At 40.7% G+C, this 20,546-nt stretch overlaps 1 protein-coding gene across 1 annotated transcript in view; it reads left to right on the top strand.

The window, feature by feature from the left end:
• NSMAF (neutral sphingomyelinase activation associated factor) overlaps window positions 1-20,546 on the top strand; it is a 205,431-nt gene that overhangs the window by 92,164 nt on the left and 92,721 nt on the right. The window contains exons 8-12 of the mRNA XM_073631669.1: window positions 3,500-3,547; window positions 3,637-3,689; window positions 3,773-3,902; window positions 10,101-10,172; window positions 20,195-20,303. Of these exons, the coding sequence (XP_073487770.1) occupies window positions 3,500-3,547; window positions 3,637-3,689; window positions 3,773-3,902; window positions 10,101-10,172; window positions 20,195-20,303 (412 nt within the window). The remainder of the gene's footprint in view (window positions 1-3,499; window positions 3,548-3,636; window positions 3,690-3,772; window positions 3,903-10,100; window positions 10,173-20,194; window positions 20,304-20,546) is intronic.

Below are 20,546 nucleotides of genomic sequence, written 5' to 3'. Positions count from 1 at the left end.
GACGTAGAACTTCTAGCATCCAGATTCAGCATGAAGTTAGTCAACTTTGTGGCCAGAACAAGGGATCCACTCGCATGCGGATGCGTTGGTGACCCCATGGGATCAGTTCTCACTGATCTATGCATTCCCCCTATTCAGTTGCTGCCTCAACTTCTTTGCAGGATCAAGCTGGAAAGAAAGCCGGTAATTCTGGTGGCACCAGCATGGCCCGGAAGGTCATGGTATGCAGAAATCGTAAAGATGGCAGTGTCTGGCCCATGGTTCCTCTCACTACGGCCAGATCTGCTCTCACAGGGACCGATATTCCATCCTACTTTACGGTCTCTAAATGACTCGGCTATTGAAACCCACATTCTGAAGAAACATGGGCTTTCCGGGTCAGTTATCTCTACCCTGATTAATGCAAGGAAGCCAACTTCCAGAACTATATATTTTAGAGTCTGGAGGGCTTATGTTTCCTAGTGTAAGTCCAAGGGTTGGCACCCTTGGAGATATATCATAGGCAGAATTCTTGCCTTTCTACAATTAGGGGTAGAAATGAAATTGGCCTTGGGTACTATTAAAGGCCAAGTCTCAGCTTTATCGGTCTTATTTCAAAGACCACTTGCTAAATATTCTTTAGTCCGGGGTTTTATGCAAGGGGTGATGCGGCTTAATCCGCGAGTCAAACTTCCCTTGAACCCTTGGCTTAAACTTAGTTTTGTCTGTGTTATAAAAACAGCCATTTGAACCGATACAACATATTCCCTTAGTCCTTCTGATAAGGAAGTTGGTATTTTTGGTTGCTATATCCTCAGCAAGGAGGGGTTCAGAATTGGCTGCTCTTTCTTGTAAAGAGCCATATTTTTTTTTATGAGGACAGAGTGGTGTTACGCCCTCATCCAGACTTTTTGCAAAAAGTGGTTTCAGGTTTTCACCTGAACCAAGATATTGTCCTGCCATTGATTTTTCCAAAACCATGTTCCAGGGAAGAAAAGTCACTACATTGTGTTGAAGTGGTGAGAGCAGTGAAAGTCTATTTAAAGGCAACTGCTCAGATTCGTAAGACTGATGTCTTATTTATTCTGCCAGAGGGTCCTAAGAAAGGACAGGCAGCATTGAAATCCACTGTCGCTAAGTGGATTCGGCAAGTTATAATTCAAACTTATAATTTAAGGGGTAAGATTCCCCCTTTTCAAGTTAAGGTGCACTCTACCAGGGTGGTTAATGCTTCTTGGGCAGTGCGTCACCAGGCCTCCATGGCTCAGATCTGTAAGGCCGCAACTTGGTCTTCAGTGCATACATTCACAAAATTTTATCAGGTAGATGTAAGGAGGATATCGCCTTCGGGCACAGTGTGCTGCAGGCAGCAGTATAGGTCCTCAAGTCTGGGGGTACCCTCCGGGTTGTATCTCCCTCCCCTCAAGTAGCATTGCTATGGGACGTCCCATTAAGTAATTACTTAAGATTTGGACAGAGCCTTAAGATAAGGCTCTGTGTTCCATGATGTACGATAAAGAAAATAGGATTTTTATAACAGCTTACCTGTAAAATCATTTTCTTGGAGTACATCATGGGACACAGAGATCCCTCCCCTCTTTTGAGATTTAAGTACCGTATTTATCAGCGTATAACACGCACCCCAAGTTTAGGAGGGAATTTTAGGGGAAAAAACTTTTAGAAGGGAAGTTTAAGGAAAAAACTTACATTTAAATGCCCATCAATGCAGCCTTATCAGTGTCCATCTGCAGCCTTGTCATTGTCATTTGCAGCTTTGTCAGTGTCATTTGCAGCCTTGTCAGTGCAGCCTTGTCAGTGCAGCCTTTTCATTGCATTCTTTCAGTTTAAAAATGGCGCCGGGTCCTCTCGGCCGCTCTCGGGTCCTCTCGGCGGCTCTCGGCTCCTCTCACAGTCCCAAGCAGGGCCGAGACTAGCCGAGTGTACTCGGCACGCCTCCGCTCACAGTCACGCCCAGTCCCTGTGTTATGTCCATCATAGGGCGGGACTGGGTGTGACTGTGAGCCGAGCCGAGCCGAGTACACTCAGCTATGTATCTCGGCGGCTCGATCCTCTGCTCACAATCAGCGGGGGATCGGTGTATAACACGCACCCACGATTTTCCCCTGATTTTAAGATTTTAGATAAATACGGTATATTGCTTTGCTACAAAAACTGATGTGCTCCAGGAAGGAGGAGGGGTTATATAGGGAGTGGACTTCCTGGATTGGTTATACCAGTGTCCATGACCTGAAGGTGGCCTATAACCCATTAAATAATTACTTAAGGCTCTGTGTCCCATGATGTACTCCAAGCAAAGGATTTTACAGATAAGCTGTTATAAAAATCCTATTTTTTTGATGAGTGACTGTTTGAGCTTTTGCTGATCCATATCTTGGCTACAAGGTGCTTCAACTGTCAGTCTTCTTTTTGGGTCTGTTGACCCTTCTGGTTTTTCCTGCGTTGCTGCTGTTTTGGCTGTTTTGTTGCCCACCCTTGAATTATTATCTCATAAAGATGTAGTTTGGTTTGAAACACATCCCTAATTCTAAATATGAACACAAAGCAAGAGGAAAGGGAGGGTTTATTTTGTTTGTGCCAAGACTTTCAGGAATAAAGTCACAATCAAAAAAGTTAAATTATTACATTTTGTTGCCTAGACGATATTAAAATCAAGCAATTAAATGTGTTTACTACTCCCCTGTATCATGCATTGATCTCATCCCATATGTTAAACTACCAACAGACCAGACCTCCATACATATCACTACATTATGTCAATATCATATGACTGTTGGAGAACGCAAAAAGAGTATGATAGTCCTCAGTGGTTGGAACTTTTGCATCTCAAAAACCCACCCTTTCCTTTTGTTTTGTGTTCACACCCTTGAATAATTGCTTGAGGATATCCCATTGCCTAAGAATCAATTCCTGTGTCTTGTACTGTATAATAAAGATCAGAGGAATTACGACGTACCTATAAATTCCATATTTCAGAGTCAGTACAGGCCTCACACAAAGGGTGGGGTTAAATGGGTATACAGGGGAGGACCAGTTCCCAGCAAAACCTTTGCCAGTGTCCAATCACCTAAAGATGGAATCATATAACCCATTGTCTATGAATCAGTTCCTGTATACTGTACTCTCAGATATGAAATGTTATCATGTCCCACTGTATACAGTTTTCTTAGGCAATTTGATTTTTTGTGAAGTTTTTTGATTGTAGATCCTCTTAGTAACAGCAATTCTTGTTCCATGGAGACAATGCTTAGCCACTGCCAAGCAATTGGCAACAACGTTGCCTGCCTACTGTGTGCCCCTTTAATTATCTATTGGGCTACATACTAGGTCTTTCAGATAGATAGCCCAGGGGCATACTAAAAGAAAGTGCATGGCAGGCTATGTTACAGCATAAGTAAAACATTTGTATATTAGCATTGTCTTTTTTTTTTTTTTTTTTTGTGGGTGTAGGGGTTGACAATTAAATGGGTAAACAATTGAATTTTTTTTTTTATTCTTACAGCTACAAAGAGCTTCTCGCCTGGAGAAACTCGGTGACCAGACAGCCATGGTAAGACCTGAATACGTTTTACAAACCGCATTGATTGGGGTTTTGGTTTTTTGGTGCAAAATAAAAAAGCTTCTCTTTTTATTCACTAGATAACTGCCATTTTACAATCACGTTTAGCAAGATCGTCATTTGATAAAAATAGGTTGGTAAATATATTACGCTTTTAAATCTTTTCTAAGGAGCTTTGCAATTGTAATATTCAGATATCCTAAAATTCCCTTACAGCTTTCAAAGTGTATCTGAAACCTCTCACATGGAATGCCTAGCAGAAATGGTAACGCCGTTGGTCACCAATCCGGGACATGTGTGTATAACAGACAAATACCTCTACTTTCAGCCATTAAATGGCTATCCAGTAAGTCAATATTGTCATTTATCTTTCTTCACTGTAGATTTCAACATGTAAATTGTCAGTATCAAATCACTTCCAAAAATTAGTGGGAATAAATACAAATATGACACTCTAGTCTCAGGTGATTTTTAGATCTATCTTTTGTTCGACCACAATTGTATTTCAATTAGAACATCTACAGTCAGGTCCATAAATATTGGGACATCGACACAATTCTAATCTTTTTGGCTCTATATACCACCACAATGGATTTGAAATGAAACAAACAAGATGTGCTTTAACTGCAGACTTTCAGCTTTAATGTGAGGGTATTTACATCCAAATCAGGTGAACGGTGTAGGAATGACAACAGTTTGTATATGTGCCTCCCACTTTTTAGGGGACCAAAAGTAATTGGACAATTGGCTGCTCAGCTGTTCCATGGCCAGGTGTGTGTTATTCCCTCATTATCCCATTTAAAAGGAGCAGATAAAAGGTCCAGAGTTCATTTCAAGTGTGCTATTTGCATTTGGAATCTGTTGCTGTCAATTCTCAATATGAGATCCAAAGAGCTGTCACTATCAGTGAAGCAAGCCATCATTAGGCTGAAAAAACAAAACAGACCCATCAGAGAGATAGCAAAAACATTAGGTGTGGCCAAATCAACTGTTTGGAACATCCTTAAAAAGAAAGAACGCACCTGTGAGCTCAGCAACACCAAAAGACCCCGGAAGACCATGGAAAACAACTGTGGTGGATGACCAAAGAATTCTTTCCCTGGTGAAGAAAACACCCTTCACAACAGCTGGCCAGATCAAGAACACTCTCCAGGAGGTAGGTGTATGTGTGTCAAAGTCAACAATCAAGAGAAGACTTCACCAGAGTGAAGAGGGTTCATCATAAGATGTAAACCATTGGTGAGCCTCAAAAACAGGAAGGCCAGATTAGAGTTTGCCAAACGACATCTAAAAAAGCCTTCACAGTGATGGAACAACATCCTATGGACAGATCAGACAGAGATCAACTTGTACCAGAGTGATGGGAAGAGAAGACTATGTAGAAGAAAAGGAACTGCTCATGATCCAAAGCATACCACCTCATCAGCGAAGCATGGTGGTGGTAGTGTCATGGTGTGATGTATGTATGGCTGCCAATGGAACTGGTTCTCCTTGTATTTATTGATGATGTGACTGCTGACAAAAGCAGCAGGATGAATTCTACTCATATTCAGCAAAATGCTTCAGAGCTCATTGGACGGCGCTTCACAGTGCAGATGGACAATGACCCGAAGCATACTGCGAAAGCAACCAAAGAGTTTTTTAAGGGAAAGAAGTGGAATGTTATGCAATGGCCAAGTCAATCACCTGACCTGAATCCGATTGAGCATGCATTTCACTTGCTGAAGACAAGACTGAAGGGAAAATACCCCAAGAACAAGCAAGAACTGAAGACAGTTGCAGTAGAGGCCTGGCAGAGCATCACCAGGGATGAAATCCAGCGTCTGGTGATGTCTATGCCTTCCAGACTTCAGGCTGTAATTGACTGCAAAGGATTTGCAACCAAGTATTAAAAAGTGAAAGTTTTATGGATGATTGTTAATCTGTGCCATTACTTTTGATCCCTTAAAAAGTGGGAGGCACATATACAAACTGTTGTAATGCCTACACCGTTCACCTGATTTGGATGTAAATACCCTCAAATTAAAGCTGAAAGTCTGCAGTTAAAGCACATCTTGTTCATTTCATTTCAAATCCATTGTGGTGGTGTATAGAGCCAAAAAGATTAGAATTGTGTAAATGTCCCAATATTTATGGACCTGACTGTATAACATAATAAAATCCATATTCAATAGACAATCTTCATAAGAACATTTCACAGCCATACTAATACATTGTGTCTTAAGCCTGGTGCAAATGTAATGTTTTCTTTTTTTCGTTCAACACAGCGGGCTGAATGAAAAAAAATGGACAGATCGCTGAACTAACTCCCACGATGTTAGTGCGGTGATCTCCCTCGATGTGCCTTTGTGTTCTAACATAGGGACCAATACCAACCCACCCCCCCTTCCCCACCAGAACACACCAATCAGTGCTTGCAGCCATTAGTGTACATCTGTACATACTGATCGCATGTCAGCTGGTTCTTGTTGAACCGACATATACTGGCCGATATTCGGTCCTTGTGTGCCCAGCTTAGAAGTGGTTAGCCATGTATAAACTGTGCACAAAGCACAGCAAATTACTTCCCATGTATTCAATGCCCACCCTTTTCAGCTATAACAGCGTCAACTCTTCTGAGAAGGCTGTCCGTCCACAAGGTTTAGAAGTGTATCTATGGGAATGTGTGACTATTCTTCCAGAAGCGCATTTGTGAGGTCAGGCACTGATGTTGGATGAGAAGGCCTGTTTCGCAGTCTCTGCTCTAATCCATCCCAAAGGTGTTCTATCGTGTTGAGGTCAGGACTCAGGCAGGCCAGTTAAGTTCCTCCACCCCAAACTCGCTCATCCATGACTTTATGGACCTTGCTTTGTGCATGGGTTCAAATCATTTGGTGGAAAAGTGATTATGATGTGGGGTTGCTTTTCAGGGGTTGGGCTTGGCCCCTTAGTTCCTGTGAAGGGAACTTTTAAAGAGGAAGTAAAGTCTTCTTGTTTAATTGTACCTACAGGTAAGCCTGTAATAAGGCTTAATTTTAGGTACTGTAAGTATCTCCTAAACTTGCACAGTTTAGAAGATAATTACCGATGTCATTGGCGCATGCGCTCTGAAGGAACAGCTGCTTCTGATGTTTCTTCAGGGCCCTGTGCTGTGACGTCATCGCGGCTCTGGCCAATCACAGCGCCGGAGCCTATGAACCTGAAAGAAACACCGGGGAAGATGTCAGCCGTCTCAGCGGTGTGCAGGCGCCACTGCAGGGCTTCGTTCTAAGGTAAGTATTTCATTATGAGCTAGTATGCAATGCATACTATCTTTTTTATGCTTTTGTCTTATAGGTTTTATTTAGGGGGGAGGGGTTAGGGTTTACAACCTCTTTAAGGCATCAGCATACCAAGACATTTTGGACAATTTCATGCTCCCAACTTTGTGGGAACGGTTTGGGGATGGACCCTCCCTGTTCCAACATGACTGCGCACCACTGCACAAAGCAAGGTCCATAAAGACATGGATGAGCTGGCCCTTGGTCAGCTAGATCTCCCATCATAATAATGCACCAATAGAAAGGTGTATGCAGTGGAAGGGGGCTTGTCAGATCTCAGCATTACTAAGCTAGATCTTTGCTATCGTTTTATTCAGACTTTTATTCCCAGCCCTCATTGCTGAAAATAAGTCATGAGAGAGTGATATTCATTCATAGCTTTAGTGATTTTTGCCTAATGTATTCATATAGGGCACAATGAGATATACTGTAGAACACAATGGGTGCTCATGAGATGACCAATAGAGATATTGTAATGGTTAGTATCATAGAATGGACAGGTTTACTTTAAAAGATAAGTTCAACTTCGGGAACATGTTACCGGTTCCACCCGTTTTTAGGGTGGAACATGTAACATTAAAAAAGAGAACAATTGTTTGGGACTTTATATGAGGTCATGACCATTAGGAGTCATGTACCTCCACCCCTATCTATGGAAAAATATAGGGGGGGGAGAATAGGGCAAGTGGAACTTTGTATGAAGCACACAGTCGCAGGGAAAACTATCAATATATGTATATTTGTGAATATGTTTATTGTAGTACAATTAGACTATGTATAACATTGTAAAAAGCAATAATTGATAGTAGTAATAAATACCCATAAAATTCATATATATACATGTAAATGTTAACATATTACAGCGACATCTACAAATATTGAGATGACCTCCAAGCTCTCTAATCCGCATTAAATTTGATGGGAAAGAAACCCTACAATGGTGGTATCTCAATCCTAGAGCCACAAGTATGTAAATTGTGGCATAATCATTGTAGAGAATATGTAAGTACAAACACTGCTTCTAATTAGCTTGGCGCGTTTCGTGGTTTGGTGTTACCACTCTCCAGGAGCAGGCATGTGGTATAAATCTAAAATAAAGTACATAAATGCCCATAAGTAGTTGGCATATATCAGAGGAAATGATGCACATAATGGAATTGAATCAACCCCATAGTAGTACTTGCAAACAGGTCTGCTGTGTATAGGAGGCACGGTGAGAGCCGGAGGCCCAAGGGTGACGTCATTCCTGGGAACTCTGGGATTGTGATCCATGATTGCAACCCATCCCAGAGCCTCCCCCAAGGTGGACAGGCATCCATGGAAGGCCAGATCCCTCTGGGGATGGAGATATTAATGTCTGTTGAGGGTTTCTGTGAACAATAACAAATATGTAAACCTCCATAGTGCACAGAGTGTCCCATATTCACAACAGGATTTAGAGGAAATGTAATATACTAGTGAATGTGACAGAACCCTCATATCAGAAAGAAGTGGGAATAAGTGAGCGAATAAGTGAATAAATGACCATCTAAAGAACTAGATGACTCAAAAAAAGGAGCATACAGTTGAACCATCAAAAAGTGAAACCCTGGATAAGTGATACTACCTCATAATAGAGCATAGAGATTCCAAGATCCACTGGAGTGCATTGTGTGTGAGAGAATCCGACCAGGACACTGGCTTAGCAAGGAACAGGCTTAAGTGGGCCTCCAAAACACAGCATAATAACAAATGACCGCCGTATATGTAGTTAGTAAGGGGGAGCGGGCTAACACATCCCATGTGCAATCATACCTCTGGTGCATACCAGCAAAGAAGGGAGTAAAAAGGAGAAAAGGAGATACAAATTATATGTGGAATAATAATTAAAATAAAGGGCCATTTATAGGCATGATGTACATGCTGGTACTAAATTATAAATTATAGCATGACTGCATGCTTCCATCCCTAATATATATTAGATTGAAAAAAAGAGCAATTGTTTGGGACTTTATATGAGGTCATGACCAATAGGAGTCATGTACCTCTATCCCTATCTTTGGAAAAATATGAGGGGGGGAATAGGGCAAGTGGGACTTTGTATGAAGCACACAGTCGCAGGGAAACAAATATCAATATATGTATATTTGTGAATCTGTTTATTGTAGTACAATTAGACTATGGATAACAAAGTAAAAAGCAATACTTGATAATAGTAATAAATAACCCATTAAAATTCATATGTGTATGTGTGTGTGTGTGTATATATATATATATATATATATATATATATACACACATATACACACGTAAATGTAAATGTTAACTTTGTTATACAAAGTCTAATTGTACTACAATAAACGTATTCACAAATGTACATATAGTAATATTTTTTTTTCCCTGCGACTGTGTGCTTCATACAATCAATATATGTACATTTCTGAATACGTTGATTGTGGTACAAATACACTATGTATAACAAAGTTAACATTTACATGTACATGTGTATATTAATGAATTTTGATGGGTTATTTATTACTACTATCAATTATTGATTTTTACTTTGTTATACATAGTCTAATTGTACTACAATAAACGGATTCACAAATATACATATATTGATAGTTGTTTTCCCTGCGACTGTGTGCTTCATACAAAGTCCCAATTCCCCTATTCTCCCCGATGTTTTTTCATAGATAGGAACATGTAACATGTTCATACTGCTGCAGCCAATCCCCATTCTTCTTCCTGAACTCGCTGTCACAAAGTAAAAAAAAAGGGGGGGGGGGCGTTTGTGGCTCTGCCCACCCGGCCGCGTCATTCATTTAGTTCTGTGAATGAGAGAACTACAAGTACCGATAGCTTTCGCGGCTGTCGACTTGTAGTTCTCAATGAACTACCAGGGCCCTGTTGAGCGCTCTAGGTAGTTCACTGTTTCTTCCTGTCAGTGTGTAGCTGCCTGCCCGTATGATGTAGGTAGCTTACAGACAGTCTGCAGGGGTCCTCCATTGCATCCATGATCTACTAATTTCGGGTGTAATCCTTTGCAGACTCCTAGTAAAAAAAATAAAAATAATAAATGCACTTTTTTTTTACCTACCAAAAGATGTGCATTTATTATTTTCTTTTATGAAGGTGAACTTATCCTATAGGGAAACAGGATTATAGTAGCAAGGACTGTTTTATCCTGCAAATTATTTATCTCGAAGTACCAAAATGCAGTTAAATTTGTAAATAAAATGTTTGCCTGTTTGTTTTTTTTCTAGAAACCTGTTATGTGCATTAGTTTGGCTGATATACGGAGAATATACAAAAGAAGACACATGCTAATGCCCATGGTAAGTTTGTTGGGGATGTATTTAGATAAACGTAATCTTTTCTTTTGATGACATAGCGCTATACCTCCTATAGATATAATTATGTATGGCTCTACATATGCCGCTTGGTTTTAAATGTAGTGAAGGGGGTACCATAGTCATTCCATTATTGTACAAGAGTACAGTAGTGGGCTACTTTCTAGCACAATGAATGACAATCTCATTCTATATGCGGCATGAACAGGTAGATCATGGGAATGGAAGAGGTCATGTGACTTGAATAATGTGTACTGAATAATGAGAATAGACCAAGATCTGTAGACTCATAGGCCAGAGCTGAATATGGCAGAATTTAAGGGGCTTAGGACGACAGATTTTCATTTGCCTCATTATTTTATCAGTGTTCTTTTTCTTATGGAAAAATATATAGTAGTAGACAACATGTCATCATAAAGTGGAGCGCTCTTCTGTATATAATATGTAGAGTGTTGGACTACACAGACACATTGTCATAGACCTGAATGGATGCTTTTGGTTGAGATCACTACGGTCTGCTAGTTTGAAACAAAAAACATTGATCACAGTCTACAGTAGTTGTTTTGTAGATGCAGTATCTCACAAAAGTGAGTACACCCCTCACATTTTTGTAAATATTTTATTATATCTTTTCATGTGACAACGCTGAAGAAATGACGCTTTGCTACAGTGTAGTGTACAGCTTGTATAACAGTTTAAATTTACTGTCCCCTCAAAATAACTCAGCACACAGCCATTAATGTCTAAACCGCTGGCAACAAAAGTGAGTGAGTACACCCCTAAGTGAAAATGTCCTAATTGGGCTCAAAGTGTCAATATTTTGTGTGGCCACCATTATTTTTCAGCACTGCCTTAACCCTCGTGGGCATGGAGTTCACCAGAGCTTCACTGGACTCCTCTTCCACTCCTCCATGACGACATCACAGAGCTGGTGGATGTTAGAGACCTTGCGCTCCTCCACCTTTCCGATTTGAGGATGCCCCACAGATGCTCAATAGGGTTTAGGTCTGGAGACATGCTTGGCCAGTCCATCACCGTTACCCTCAGCTTCTTTAGAAAGTCAATGGTCGTCTTGGAGGTATTTTTGGGGTTGTTATCATGTTGGAATACTGCCCTGCGGCCCAGTCTCCGAAGGGAGGGGACCATGCTCGGCTTTAGTATGTCACAGTACATTTTGGCATTCATGGTTCCCTCAATGAACTGTAGCTCCCTGGTGCCGGCAGCACTTATGCAGCCCCAGACCATGACACTCCCACCACCATGCTTGACTGTAGGCAAGACACACTTGTCTTTGTACTCCTCGCCTGGTTGCCGCCGCACACGCTTGACACCATCTGAACCAAATAAGGTTATCTTGGTCTCATCCGACCACAGGACATGGTTCCAGTAATCCATGTCCTTAGTTTGCTTGTCTTCAGCAAATTGTTTGCAGGATTTCTTGTGCATCATCTTTAGTAGAGGCTTCTTTGTGGGACGACAGCCATGCAAACCAATTTGATTCAGTGTGCGGCGTATGGTTTGAGCACTGACAGGCTGACCCCCCACCCCTTCAACCTCTGCAGCAATGCTGGCAGAACTCATACGTCTATTTCCCAAAGATAACCTCTGGATATGACGCTGAGCACGTGCACTCAACTTCTTTGGTTGGCCATGGCAAGGCCTGTTCTGAGTGGAACCTGTCCTGTTAAACCGCTATAGGATCTTGGCCACCTTGCTGCAGCTTAGTGTCACGGTCTTGGCAATCTTCTTATAGCCTAGGCCATCTTTATGTAGAGCAACAATTCTTTTTTTCAGATCCTCAGAGTTTTTTGCCATAAGGGGCCATGTTAAACTTCCAGTGACCAGTATGAGAGAGTGAGAGCGTTAAAGCCAAATTTAACACACCTGAGACCTTGTAACACTAATGAGTCACATGACACCAGGCAGGGAAAATGGCTAATTGGGCTTAATGGCTGTTTGTTGAGTTATTTTGAGGGGACAGCAAATTTACCCTGTTGTAGAAGCTGTACACTCACTACTTTACATTGTAGCAAACTGTCATTTCTTCAGTGTTGTCACATGAAGAGATATTATACAATATTTACAAAAATGTGAGGCGAGATACTGATACTGTGAGAATACTGTATGTTGCATGCATAAAAAAAACCTGTAAACTGTGTCTGATATATTGATTTCCAGCACCGAGAACTTGGCACAGATGGTCAGTGCATGGTGTTTTGCTTTGAAAATATGTTTAAAAAACAAAAACAAAGGGTTTCCACAGTTGACCTTGCCCATAATCCAATGTTTTAGCTATCGGCGGCCGAAAATTATCAGGCAAAAATAGGTATATCTATATTTTGCTTATTAAAAAAAAAAAAGTGCTGATAATGGCTAAAAAAAAAGATTAGTATTTTACAGCCAGTACTGTAAATTATAAACACATATATACCGCGCTATCTATAAAAGAAATCAAACAAAAATTTAAAAAACTAAAGCAGCCAGCACAGTATTGGATAAAGTTGCAAAAATGACAAATTGGGTGAAATGTGCAGCGCTTATGTGATCATATAAACCATAACAAATGAGTACAAAAAAAGGTGAATAATAAATGATGGGCTCAAAAATACTCCAAGCAGTCCTCTATTATGACATGTGATGTCTATAAATAGAGGAACTTGGACATGTGATGTCCAAAAAAAGTCAGTGACAAACTTCAGTCATATGTGATGATAATCTTCAACCACATGTGGATATGTTATAATGATAGTCTTTAACTTAAAATATGTATGATGTAATAACAGTTGATAGTAGATCCACCACCAAAGACACCAGAAGCTGCTTACCAGAGGGATTGAACTCAAATAGGTGTCGACCTAGTGAGTCAATCAAGCTTTGTGATATAATATACCAAGGGGATCAGATGCTCTATCCAGATATGACCTCCAAACAGGTGTAAGGTATGGATAGACTCAGTAAATATAGGCAGACAGCCCCACCATTAAAAGAAAGAGGAAGGCATATAGCGTAACTCTGTATGGAAAATGTAATACATGAAAAGCAAAGGAAATACGCTCAGTATTATCATAGGTTCTCACAGGGGACCCGTTGTATCCATAATTTCTATACTTGACATAATGAGGAGTCTGATAGTAGTGTTGGTTGCCTCTGGAGCGACCTCTACCTCCCCTCTTATTCCGATTATTGGCCCGTCCACGGTGTGGTAGTGGAGGGGTATGATAAATGGGATGCCTACCTCTCTGTGGACCTAAATGACCTACAGGTTCATGTAAGTACCCTATAGGTGTAGGTGGGGGTTTAGGTTGTGTGCGACTGGAATGGCTGGTGTTCACCATATTATTGACAGCATAGGGACCATTTACAACAGCCATAGAAGAAACTTCAAGATTGGTGTTCGCTAACAATGTCTTTTGCCAACCGAAAACCAACCCTGATTTATAATCCCCCGCATCTCAAGAGTATTTTTTTACAGACATTGGGATATACTTAGGAATGACCGTGTTTTAAAGGAAATACTCCCAAAACAACCTAAGGTCATCTTTAGAGGCGTGCCTTCGTTGCACCTAATATCCTAAATCCCCCCCATACGACCTTTTTTTCATAACTTAATTTGGTTAATTTCCCTGCAAAAAATGCACTGTATGTCAATACAATTCCTGTGGTAGACGTAAAAGCTTTGAGTTTAAATCGAACACTACAAACTGTACATATCCCATTAAAACATTCTGCACTTGTGCTACCACACATGTTGTTAATCTGATTACCTGCCCACTGCAGGAAGTAGTATGTGGGCCATACAATTTGAGCTTTCTCTGTTAGAGTCAACGAGCATATCGCTAAAATAAAAAGTGGTGACGTCAAACATATTGTGCTTCGACATTATAGAGAGCATCACAGACGAGACCTTACTGGTTCTCAGTTTCTTGTCATAGATAAATATACACCTCTTTGGAGGGGAGGAGCTAAGACAAGGGGAGTCTCTTGCTTGGAGACTTATTGGATTCACCAAGTGCAGACCCACTCCCTTTTTGGGTTGAACATAGAATGGGACATTAATGCTTTTATCAACCAAGCATGATGCCTTTCTGTATTTCTGGTACTTTAGGGTCCAGTTGGTACCTATTAGAATATCTTTTTATGAGTTTTTTTTTTAATAAGTATTTTTAAATGTTTTTATGAGGGTATTTTTATTAATTTTTTTATAACATATATTTTAGAATGTGTTTTGGATTTCTTATATTTTTTATTTGAATATATATGGTTTGGTCCCTATCACGAATATCAGCTCAATCCAACAAATAACGTGTCCTTTTTGAGGGGTGCCATCATTTGTCACACCTTAGTATCATATGTTTTTTATATATATTACATCATTTTTATATTTTTTTTTTTTTTACCGCCACATGGAATCTCAAGATTCGAACCGGCGACCCTTTTGCTGCTGGGTGAGGGTGCTGGCCACTACACCACTGTGCTGCCCATGTTTAGGCTAGAGCAGTGTTTGGATGTTATATACACCTGACATTGCGCTGTTTTAAGCCACATCTGCTCCTATATGTCCCCCAGAATAGCGGTGCCATGTTTTTGGCTGTTTAACCACTTCCATACAGGGCATTTTCACCCCCTTCCTGCCCAGGCCAATTTTAAGCTTTCAGCGCTGTCGCACTTTGAATAATAATTGCGCTGTCATACTACACTGTACCCAAATGAAATTTTTATCATTTTTTCCTCACTAATAGAGCTTTCTTTTGGTGGTATTTGATCACCCCTGCGTTTTTTATTTCTTGTGCTATAAACAAAACAAGAGTGACAAGTTTGAAAAAAACACAATATTTTTTACTTTTTGTAGTCTAAAGAAATAGGGGATTGGCGCTGTTCACTGATAGAGAATGATAATGAATAAATCAATAAACTATACAAACTGCTAACAAAAGGAAAACATAACCCCTCAATGTTGGGTGGATAAAACGTGTAACACAATGTAAATAATTGTTAAAAAATGGATATATGTGCTAAGAATGGTCAAAGGATGTGCAGAATACCTAAGTTGCAAAAGTTGTTATCACAAAATAAAATTGGTAAATAAAACACCAAGCATTAACAAAGGTGAATGATCAATCAGGTGTATATAAAAAAAAAAAAAAAAAAAAAAAATGTATGTGTGCAATGAAAGATATGAGTGGATATACCTAAAAAAGAGGGCAAAACACCGTGTTGCCCACTGGAAATAAATATGTGTACTGGTAAAGCTGAATCGTGTTGGAAAATTTATATGTGAAAAAATGTAAGAATATATATAAAAAATGTGGAAATATGTATAATAATCGGCATGTGATGTGCAGACAATCTAAGTGCACAAAAAACAAAAAGGTGAAAAAACCAAAAAGAAAATGAGAGTCCAAGCAACCAGATCAATTATTAAAAAATATATAAAAAGTTATTATATCCGTGAATAAAAAACAGTTCTTATGCAGCCAGCTGATATATCTTCAAAGGTTGTGGATAGGTCTGTCCCAATGAGTATATGTTGTCCCGTGTGGAGTCCCCTCTAGTGCCCCCACTCACCAGAGTGCCCAACCCCTGCAGGGGTAATGAGCATGTAGATGATCCGATGATCCAAGCGGTTGGTGTCCCCTTCACCACCTAATTTCCACCTGTGTCACCCGATCACTTTCAAAAGGCATCCATCCGGAACAATTACCATGTGCAGGGAGAAGAGAAGAGCCTCATAGTGTGATTCCGAATATATGTTTATTAAACTGGTCTGTGTATCAGCCTTGAGGGGTTGGGCACTCTGGTGAGTGGGGGCACTAGAGGGGACTCCACACGGGACAACATATACTCATTGGGACAGACCTATCCACAACCTTTGAAGATATATCAGCTGGCTGCATAAGAACTGTTTTTTATTCACGGATATAATAACTTTTTATATATTTTTTAATAATTGATCTGGTTGCTTGGACTCTCATTTTCTTTTTGGTTTTTTCACCTTTTTGTTTTTTGTGCACTTAGATTGTCTGCACATCACATGCCGATTATTATACATATTTCCACATTTTTTATATATATTCTTACATTTTTTCACATATAATTTTTCCAACACGATTCAGCTTTACCAGTACACATATTTATTTCCAGTGGGCAACACGGTGTTTTGCCCTCTTTTTTAGGTATATCCACTCATATCTTTCATTGCACACATACATTTTTTTTTTTTTTTTATATACACCTGATTGATCATTCACCTTTGTTAATGCTTGGTGTTTTATTTACCAATTTTATTTTGTGATAACAACTTTTGCAACTTAGGTATTCTGCACATCCTTTGACCATTCTTAGCACATATATCCATTTTTTAACAATTATTTACATTGTGTTACACGTTTTATCCACCCAACATTGAGGGGTTATGTTTTCCTTTTGTTAGCAGTTTGTATAGTTTATTGATTTATTCATTATCATTCTCTATCAGTGAACAGCGCCAATCCCCTATTTCTTTAGACTACACTATTATTGGATTGCACCATTGGTGCTTTCTCTTTTAGGGGGGCTGCAGTTCGGTTATAAGCCCGTCCTAAGCGCGGAACACCATTATATACATTTTTTACTTTTTGCTATAATAAGTATCCACATTTTTTTTTTTTTTAAACAATTTTTTTTTCTCAGTTTAGGCCGATACGTATTCTTCTACATATTTTTGGTAAAAAATATCGCAATAAGCGTATATTTATTGGTTTGCGCAAAAGTTATAGCGTCTACAAAATAAGGGGATAGATTTATAGCATTTTTATTATTTTTTACTAGTAATGGCGGCGATCTGCTATTTTTATCGTGACTGCGATATTGCGGCGGACACATCAGACAATTTTGACACATTTTTGGGACCATTCACATTTATACAGCGATCCGTGCTATAAAAATGCATTGATTACTGTATAAATGTGACTGGCAATGAAGGGGTTAACCAGGAGGGGGCGCTGTAGGGGTTAATGTGTTGCTAGGGAGTGATTCTAACTGTGGGGGGAGGAGATTCACAAGGGGAGGAGACCGATCGGTGTTCCTCTGTACAAGGAACATACCGTCGGTCTCCTCCCATCTGACAGGATGTGGATCTGTGTATTTACACACACAGAGCCACGTTCCTGCTCGGTTACTGGGCAATCGCGGGTGCCCGGCGGACATCGCGGCCGCCGGGCACGCGCATCGGGACCCAAGCGATGCGGCGCGCCCCCGCCCCCTGGGCTGCCTGGAAGGCTGCGCCGTCATATGACGGTGGCCCAGGATAACAGCTGCACCATCCCGCCGTCATATGACGGCAGGCGGGCAGCAAGTGGTTAAACCAGTCACTGTTCCATATGATGTCACATCCTCTTTCACATGTTAAAATGAGGCTTGGAACTCTTGTCCAGGCGCCATTTTGGCAAAACCAGGAAGTAATCCACCTCTGCATGTGAAAACGAGGCTTGAAATGCAAGCCCGGGCACCATTTTGGAGGAACCAGGAAGTAATCTCCATAATTTGCACTTTCAATCAGACGGAGCTGCCACTTGTTATGGGGGTAACCAGTATCTATAAATACTCAGCCAGTACAGTGGTCCAGCACCCCAGATGATGACTTCTAAGTCGAAGTGCGTCTGGTAGATACAGAGTTACGCTATATGCCTTCCTCTTTCTTTTAATGGTGGGGCTGACTTTACACCTACTTTACACCTGTTCAGAGGTCCATCTGGAGGTCATATCTGGATAGAGCATCTGATCCCCTTGGTATATTATACCACAAAGCTTGATTGACTCACTAGGTCGACACCTATTTGAGTTCAATCCCTCTGGTAAGCAGCTTCTGGTGTCTTTGGTGGTGGATCTACTATCAACTGTTATTACATCATACATATTTGAAGTTAAAGACTGTCACTATATCATATCCACATGTGGTTGAGGATTATCATCACACATGATTGAAGTTTGTCACTGACTTTTTTTGGACATCACATGTCCAAGTTCCTCTGTTTATAGACATCACATGTCATAATAGAGGACTGCTTGGAGTATTTTTGAGCACATCATTTATTCACATTTTTTGTACTCTTATTATTTGTTATGGTTTATATGATCACATAAGCGCTGCACATTTCACCCAATTTTACAGCCAGTGCCATGCCGTAATGAGCCATTACCCTGCTCAAGTGCCCGCCCTCAGTAGCCCAGCTATTTTTGCGTGATGCTGCCTTGACTTCCACCCACCGGACCCTTACCCAATCAGTTAAAAGGACTGCGTTGGAGGTGGAGGTAATTTATGAGTAATTATAAAAGTTAAAGCTTTTGTTGCACTAAAAAAATAAATATTTGAACCTGTTCCCTTAAAGGGGTTGTAAACCCTCGAAGTTTTTCACCTTAATGCATTCTATGCATTAAGGTGAAAAACCACCTGTGATGCAGCAGACCCCCAGTGTCCTCCTTTTATTTACCTGAACGCGGTCTTTACAGTGACGGGCACAAGCACACCAGCTCCAGCCGGTGTCTCTGGTCCTGATTGGATAGATTGATAGCAGCACAGCCATTGGAGCTGGGGGGGCGGGGCCGAGTCCTGCTGTCTGTGTCAATAGACGCAGGACACGGGAGCGTGCCCACGCAAGTGCCCCGAGGGAGAGCGGCTCTCCAACGGAGCACTCGAGAAGAGGAGGAGCCAGCAGTGCCGCTGAGGGACCCTAGAAGAGGAGGATCGGGGCCACTCTGTGCAAAACCATCTGCACAGAGGAGGGAAGTATGACCTGTTTGTTTAAAAAAAAAAAACAACCTTTAGATATCCTTTTAAAGCATGAATAACAGCACAGTGCTTGCACTGTGTAATTTGGCCCATTTTTATATCATCTAAAATACCTGGCTGATCCTGCCTGGTGCTGCCCTCCCCCTTGTAAACTGACCACGCTTTTCATGGCTGCTGAGCCCTGACACCATGGTCAGTTTATGTGCCTCCGTCATCCCCAGCTCTCCTCTCCCTCCTGTGAGCAGGGCCTGAGATCAAGCCGGGCTGTGTGTGTCAATGGATATACACAGCCCATCTTGGGAGCGAGCCTGCACGTCTGCCCACCTAGCAAGCAGCTTGCTATGAGAGCAGACACAGAAAATGAGAAGCGGAGAGTGCTGGTGGGGACCCCAGAAGAAGAGGAAGGGGTATAGCATTATTATTTTAATTAGAAAACCTTTTTGCATTTAGAAACACTTTATTGAATACAGAGTTTCAATCATTTGTGTCACTTCCTCTCACCAGTTCCTAAAATTTAAGCAAATGCCTCAAAATGGAACCAAACCTTGAAGTCTATTCAAATATGTATTCCTGACTCAGAAAAGTCCTTTCTATTGTTCTCAGCCTGGTGGTAATCTCCACATTCCTTTTATTTTATGGCTGCTGTTATCTGGCTTCCTGTTAGAGGGTGGCTACCTTCGTTCTTCTTGGTCCCACTGTATGTAAAAACTAGAGATGCACTGAAATTTTGGCGACCGAAAATGGTGTGTTTGGCATTGTACTGATAAAGAAAAAGGTGCCAATAATGGTGCGAGAAAACACTTAAAAACTGCATCAAAAACGTAAGACAGGTGCGCTATTGAAGTGTTCTTGCTGCATTTTGAATGCATTTCAACATGGGGGAGACGTTTTTGGTACAGTTTTTGTAACTGACCAAAAATGCAGCAAGCAAGATTTTGAACGCCACAACTGAAGCGCACAACAGTTCTTACCCTAAAATATAACTCTAGGCCTAATCCAATTCTCCACTCCTTTTTCAGTTCCTCCAAACAGTTTGCCACATCGAAAGCCAATAATTCAATGGACAAGTACCTAAACCTCTCCAGCGAGCTGAGAGATAAAACATAGAGCTGCGTATGGCAGCAATAGCTTTGACCAGGATAAATGCAAACATTTCCTGTCACTTTTTAAAGAAGACTGATTTTTATGTTAAATTGTCATTGCTGCAGTTCACTACAATTTATTTATTTTTTTTCTGTAGGGACTGGAAGTATTTTGCACTGAAAACGACTTGTGTTCCGACATATACCTCAAATTTTACAATCCAAAAGATCGTGATGGACTGTACTACTATATTGCAGCTTATATAGGTTGGAATATTTTTATAACAGTTTATCACTGTGTCAGCAATCATTTAATGGATCATTTAAATTAATGCATTCCTTTCTTATAATGTGTAAAAGTTTTCAGTAATGTTCCAACATGGGCCCACAGGATTTACAGATTTGTGCAGTGGTCTCCAAACTCAGCCCGTGGGACAAACATGGCCCTTTCCTTGCCTTTATCTGGCACCATTCCTTCCATTCACACCCACAAGGGGGGCACCATTCCTT

This window comes from Aquarana catesbeiana, linkage group LG05 (genome assembly GCF_042186555.1).
Source record: "Aquarana catesbeiana isolate 2022-GZ linkage group LG05, ASM4218655v1, whole genome shotgun sequence".
NCBI lineage: Eukaryota > Metazoa > Chordata > Amphibia > Anura > Ranidae > Aquarana > Aquarana catesbeiana.
Note: the sequence above shows the minus strand (reverse complement) of the source record. Positions and strands in the feature narration are given on the sequence as shown.